This window comes from Lycium barbarum, chromosome 5 (genome assembly GCF_019175385.1).
Source record: "Lycium barbarum isolate Lr01 chromosome 5, ASM1917538v2, whole genome shotgun sequence".
Lineage (NCBI taxonomy): Eukaryota > Viridiplantae > Streptophyta > Magnoliopsida > Solanales > Solanaceae > Lycium > Lycium barbarum.
Genome location: NC_083341.1, coordinates 58942296 through 58949668, shown reverse-complemented (window position 1 = coordinate 58949668; position 7373 = coordinate 58942296). Strand labels below are relative to the sequence as shown.

General features: G+C 34.4%; 1 protein-coding gene across 1 annotated transcript; it reads right to left on the bottom strand.

The window, feature by feature from the left end:
* Positions 1-3580: 3580 nt before the first annotated feature.
* On the bottom strand, positions 3581-6900 carry LOC132642488 (probable pectinesterase 8). Its single transcript, XM_060359651.1, has 5 exons — positions 6550-6900; positions 6100-6271; positions 5702-5908; positions 4775-5025; positions 3581-3949 (listed from the first exon to the last, which is right to left on the bottom strand). Exons 1-5 carry the CDS (start codon positions 6861-6863, stop codon positions 3793-3795), a joined length of 1101 nt encoding a protein of 366 aa, XP_060215634.1. The 5' UTR covers positions 6864-6900; the 3' UTR covers positions 3581-3792.
* Between the last annotated feature and the right edge of the window lie 473 nt (positions 6901-7373).

Genomic DNA, 7373 nt, shown 5'->3' with positions numbered 1-7373 from the left:
GAGATGTAGACTTCTAAGAGACTAAGTTCCCCTTTACTGTAGGATCAGGTAACTTGGTCGACAACATAGAAGTGATTCCGGACGAAATGGAGGGAGAAAGAAACCAACACAACTTCGAAAAAAACCCAGATTGATAATGTATATATGAACGAAACTCAGATGGATGAAGTACGGACACGGGATACCTAACCTATGGATCAACCAGAATTAGACCGGACAGAAGCTGGTCCAAATAGAGAAAACATGGAGGAACTACATACAGAAAGTGTATGTGCCAACAGAGTGCCATCGGAAGAACAATTGGGTTGGGATAAACGTCAGAAGCATGAATCGATTCGGTTGTGCGACTACATCACTGAAACATTCCTGAAATAAAGTCCATCAATGCGTCCGCCCGATTCTCAGCAACCCTCAGGTGTGCCTTACCCTTTAGCTCACTATATATCTTGTGATAATTTTTCCTCGAAACACCAAAGCTTCCTTGCAGCAATCACCACAGGAACCGAGCCAAAAACCTTCTCAGAGGCAATGAAAAAGGAACATTGAAAAAAAAAGCCATGCAGCAAGAGATCCAAGCATTGAAGAACAATTGGAATGTGGACATTAGAAACAATGCTACCAGACAAGAAAATGCTCAGTTGTCGATAGGTGTACAAGATCAAATACAATTCCAACAGCACAATCGAGTGTTACAAAGATCGATTGATCATTTTTGGAAATAAATAGAAGGAAGAAATTGACTACTGTGAAACAATTGCTCCAGTTGCTAAGGTGGTAACCGTTCGGACCTTCCTGACAGTAGCGACTGCGCAAAATTGGGAGTTGCATCAGATGGATGTTCATAATGACTTCTTGCACGGTGACCTTACGAAGGAAGTTTATATGAAATTGCCACCCGGATTTCGTGCTCCTGGTCCGGGACAAGTATGTCGACTTTGAAAATCTTTTTATGATTTGAAACAAGCCCCACGGTGCTGGTTTGCGAAATTATCAAGTGCTTTGATGAAATATGGGTTCAAACAGTCGTACTCGGATTATTCTCTCTTCACGATGCACCGAAGAGGTATGCAAATTAACGTCTTAGTCTATGTGGATGACTTGATTATCTCTGGAAACAACGATAGTGCCATTGAACGATTGAAAAACTATCTCCGAACATGTTTTCGCATGAAGGATTTGGGCCCTCTGAAGTACTTTCGGGGAGATAAAGTTGCATGTGGACCAATTGGGCTATTTCTCTGTCAACGGAAATATGACTTGGACATAATCTCTGCGTCCAGATTATTGGGAGCTAAACCAATCAATACTCCTATGGAATGAAATCACAGTTTGGCGTTGGCCAAAGGAGCCAATTTGGGTGATCCGGAACCATACCGACGTCTAGTCGGTCGATTGATATACATCAGTTTTACGCGAACTGAGTTGTCGTATTGCGTGCATGTGTTGTCCCAATTCATAACGCAACCGAAGGAAGCACACTGGAACGCGACTCTCCGTTTGGTGCGCTACTTGAAGAAGAACCCAGGACAAGGCATTGTGATGGGAAAAATGTGATCTCCAGCTGTACGGATGGTGTGATTCGGACTGGGTCGGATGTCCGTTGACTTGAAAATCACTTACCAGTTGGTTTATCTCCCTTGGGAATTCACTCGTAACATGAAAAATCAAGAAGCAATATATTGTCTCTCGCTCATCCGCGGAGGCAGAATACCGATCAATGGCAATGACAATTTTTTAATTAAAATCGTTAAAATGAATCTGCATAGTTTGGGCATTGAACATAAATCTCCGGTGAAAATGTATTGTGATAGTCAAGCGGCATTATATTGCACAAAATTTGGTGTTTCATGAACTGACTAAACATATTGAAGTCGACTGTCACTATGTCCGGGGGATGCACTTCAATCTGGTATAATACTTCCTAGTTGTATGTCAACTAGTGAGCAATTGGCCGATGTGTTTATTTATGGTAAATCGTAATTATGCTATAATATAGAATATGTAATCCTATTAGAATAGAGTTACCTTATTAGATTAGGAGAGTGAAGTCCTTACTTCTATATAAAGACGTCATTATGATGAATATAAAGTAAAAATAATTCTCCCATTATTCTTGTCTCTCTAAATTCTCGTTCCTGTCTCGATTTTAACAAAAATACACCCTTGTTTTCTTCCAAGTTTTCGTTTGATTTTCGGAAAATAAATCTGGTTTTCGAACTGAACACATTTGCTTTCAGATTTTGGATAACTTTTCGAATCCAAATGGTGATCCTTTGTTTACTCTATTTTGGAATATCAATTCCATGAATTATATACGGTCTTTCCAAATTTAAGCACATTTATTTTTAGTATTGAAGAAAGTTGGTCAAAAACTTTTCTAATATCGATGGGCATCACCTCAGGTAGTCTCCTATGGAAAAATCACCCCTAATGAGTAATTCACCCCTACTTCCTCTATTACAATTTACGTGATATAGTTTGATTAAAGACGAAATTTAAGAAAAAAATGAAGACTTTTAAAATTTTTTATCTAAACAAGTCTATATTTGTGTGACTGTAAGTCATTTCATTAAAGGTAAAAGAGGAAGTGTTAAGTTAAATTATTTTTAAATATAGAAATATATGATTTTTTCTGGGATAAACTAAAAATGAAAGTGTGTCACATAAATTGAGCCAGAGGGAATATATATTTTTCCTTGTGCACCAAACATAGAAAGATTTTACATTTAGTAGCAGAACTCAGGAAAAAACGTCTGTGCAACCTCTTCCCTAAAGTATTCATTGCCAAATCTGGGTTGCTCGAATCCTTGTGTTTAAACTGAAATTGATCCTTGAATCCTTGCGTTGATTGACTGAGACCTGAAGAACAAGCTGAGCCGCCCAATTATTAGAATTGGTATGGTTCAAAAGTTTCAATTCAATCTCCCTCAATTCTCCACCAAATTGTATGCAATTTGTATGTAAATTGTATTTAAGTTTGTATGATATTGGATGAAGCATGACAGACAAACTGTAACCGACCACATGTTTGAAGAATACTATTTTAATATAACATTTATACAGATTTTATACATACTTATCAAAATTTATACACACCATTTGTTTGAAGAATACAATTTTATACATACTTTATTAGAATTTATACATACTTTATCAGATTTTATACAATTTGTAAGTATTTTATCAAAATACCAATATACATACAATTTATATTCACAATTTATAAATAAAAGTTACATGTATTTTTTTCGAAAATCTAATTTGAACTTTATACAAAATTTACCTTTATATACATATTTCATATAGATTTTATACAAAACTTATTTCTAATTAACTAAAAGAATCCGAGTTACACAACTCCTTTCGTCTCAATTTAAGTGTCTTACTTTCGCTTTTAATCTGTCCCAAAAAGAGTGTCTTACTTAGTAAGTTGACAATTCAAACATCTTAAATGACAAGTTTATAACCACAAGATTTAAATTTTAGTACATTATACACATCTTTAATTTAGACCACAAGATTCAAAAGTCTCTCTTTATTTCTTAAATTTCGTGTCTAGTCAAACTAAGATACTTAAATTGGAATGAAGAGAGTAGAATATTCATTTTATTCTAGCTCAAGAATATTGATGGTTATTAATGTGTACAATACAACATCAATCTCTGTTCGTCGCCTAATGAGGATATGAGAAAGAATATAAAAGCATAAAAGCCAATACATTTTAGTTTTTAAATATGATTTGTACGTATGCGAAGTAATTAATATGTTCGTACATAGAAAATAAAAAAAATTCTAATTAGAGAAAGATTGTAGCCATAAATCAGCATTGATGAAAGACGAGTTGAGAAAGGAAAGAGCTTGGGTATCATTAAGCTTTTGAACATATGATGCCCTTTGTGACATGTTTGATCCTGCTCCTGAGCAATTGTACTCCCCATAGAAGATCGTCCTGTAACCATAATTCTGATCAATTTATGAATAAGGACGTACATTTTAAAAAAAAAGTGATGAAGATCAAAATGCCATCGCATTAACTATACTAACTTCTTTTAATTTGTTGGAACTCAATATACATAGATATAAATCTTTTAAAATTGTTCAAATGTATATATGAGTTGAGCCAAAGCTAATATTTGACCCGCAGCCGTTGATCAGAAGCAGATTCATCTCTATGGCAGCAACTTTGAATGCATCAACTGCATGCTCGCAGCTAGAGTATGTATCATGTGTGTGTATATATATAATTGTATGTGTGGCAGAACTCGCCAACTTTTGGTTCGAACCTTATATATATATATATATATATATGAAAAACAAGTATAAATATATAAGGTTTGACATATATACCTTAGAATCTACCTTTTTAACTACTACCTCCGTCCCATAATAAGTGTCAAATTAGCTAAAAACACGCATATTAAGAAACCTATAATGCAATGTGATGTTTACCAAATTACCCCTATATAATAAAAATAATGACTTTTACCTTTTGATTAGAGCATGTATAAGAAGTAAACATTTTGACATTGAGAATCCAACAATATCAAGTTACTATGTGACTTTTCCAATCATCATTTAGATGTTACTTTATTGTCTAAGGGTAGAATTGGAAAAAACTAGTCAATTTATGTCTTGGTTTTCTTAAGGTGACACCTATTATGAAACAAAAAAATTTGACTAAGATGATACTTATTATGGGACCGAGGGAGCATATTAAATCCTGAATCCGTGGACGGGAAGTATTTATGAAATGCATCGATGATATGAACTTAACTGGTCTCTTGAAGGGTCATTGAGGTCGTTCCATCCCTCAGGAGAAATAATATCAGTCATGAAAGTATTAGCAAAGACAACAGTAGAGAAAGGCCTCCAAGCTCGGCCTAACCAAATCCGACCAGTTCCTCCCACATTGCAGTTAACGAATGCAAAACCGCTGTCTTCATCTTTTGAAGCTCTGCCATGTGCTGTCACTGCTCCATTTATCGACCTTGATCCTGGACTCGCTATTGATGTCAATTGGCAGTTCTGCACTTTAACAAATGTACATCACACTTCAAATTTTAACTTATAGTTAGCGTTGTAACAAGCTAATCAGCCTTACTTTTTCAAGTTAGTATTCTCACTTTTTATGGACTATTAGCCAATAGCCATAGTTATCTTCATGTGATATGATAGTGTTCAAATTCTATCATACTGTTTGGGGTTGCTTGGTTAAAGAACAGATTATCTTAAGATTATAAGGATGGGATCGACTATATAATACTAGAATTAAATAATAACAAAATTATATACTTTTAAAGATAGTTTGATTATCGAACTAAAAATGAGATATTACATGATTTAATATAAAACGTAGGTTTGGTTTAAACTGAATAAATGGAGATTCATTTTTATTTCCAATTTTAACCTTGTCTTCCATCTGTTCTTCACTTTTAGGTATTTAAAATCTCTAGTGTCTTAGTAATTTTTTTTTTTTTTTGGTACATTTTTTCATTTCTTTTGGATGTTCTTTTACATTTCTGTTGGGATTTCACCCTAAAATAATAAAGGAAATTAATTTAGGGCCAACTTTTTAGGCACTCCCGTGAAAGTGCACATTTAATTTGTACTCTAATATTCATATGAAACTTAGCTATATGTACTTTTTATTTTCCAGAAGATCCATCCATGGATGGATCGGAGTTTAGGTATATATACGTACCTCATAAAGTGATTTGCCATTGCCAAAAACGAAGTCGATAGAACCTTGAATGTAACATTCCTTGAAATAATGGCGACCCCGATCATCATGAAGGGTATCCTGAGCTCCGAAAAATCCACAACCCCAGAAGGCAGCTTGGTCTCCTCCTATTCTAATGGCTACTGCTTGTGCTCCTACCGCCCCAGGCCCTGGAATCGGAGCTACATTCTGTGTACTCACAAATAACATAGTGCAATGTTGTGCATATGATGTAAGTTATAACACTGACAACATAAAAATTATTTATTGCACGATAATATGTAATTTAATTAATCTCCTCTAGCATGTTAGTACTAATTTATTAGTGTCAGCGCTTATAATTTAAACTCAATTTTATAAATTGAGCGATGGTGATATACCATGAAACTTATATTCTTAGCGATAAAGTTGGTGGAGAAAACTTGGACAGAGCCACTGTTAAATGTGCCATGTGAAGAATTGGCATTGTCATTATATATTATAGCTGTTGAAGTATACCCCTGCCCTTGAAACGTGATATTAGGCTTGCTTTTTGGAACAATCACCTTTTCACTGCATTAACAAAACAAAAATAAGCCTTAATTTCTAGCTCAAATGATACCTACTAATATTCAACGACAAAATACAATAAAAACTTATTCCAACCCCATTAAGGGCAGAAATTTGACTTATATGGACGGATAGTATAAAGTTTCTTACATTAGTATCAGTGTCCTTAAACATGTTATACTTAGAATAGTTACATGTTATAGGTAACTTAACCTGATGGTGTAAAATAAACATATAATGTTTGTGCATATAACTTAAATTAAGAATGTACGAGTACTTACAAATAAATGCCACTGTTGATCCAAATCAAGCTCCGTATCGGGCTGAAATTTGCAACTGAATCAACAGCAGCTTGCACTGTGGTGAAATTGCAGCAACCATTATGATCAACACAGAGAATTGAAGTTGTGATGGGATCTATAGCTGGAAAATTGGGGGAGAAATTGTCACAAATTGATTGGTTTGTTTTTTTATCACGATGATGATGACCTCGATGAACCTGGAAAGTTAAATGGTCATATATCATGAAGGATGTTGATACAAAAATAGCCACAATAGCAATGAAAAGAGGGAAATACATGCCTTTAGGATGCATTTTTCTGATTGGAAGAAAAATGAGGTGAGAGATATATTAATTGAGAGGGATGAGATATTTTAAATAGGAAATCTTGGGTTTATATAACTTGGAAAAACAATGCGGGGAATGATAAAAAAGGAAACTTGAATACTGAAGTATAAGAATAGATGACATGTCTTGCAAATTACCCTGTCCCTCTTTTGTGCAGAATGCACGTACCTACCTAACGTGTTAACTTTGTCACACTGTAACTCCTAATTACTAACTGATATTAGGAAGTAGCATAAGAGGCTTATGTTAACTAGCATGACAAAATAAGAAGCATTAGGCGACATTATAGGAAGTATATAAAATACTCATAATTATAGGTAGAACATAAATCAGATCTATTTGTCTCCTTATGAGTTTTGAGTGACCGGATTAAACTATGGAAGTATGATTAACTCACTATACTTGTGTCCATTTGCAGGTAAATTTCATTTTTCAGCATTATCCTTCTATTATCGTTTGTCATGTTATAAGTGAGAA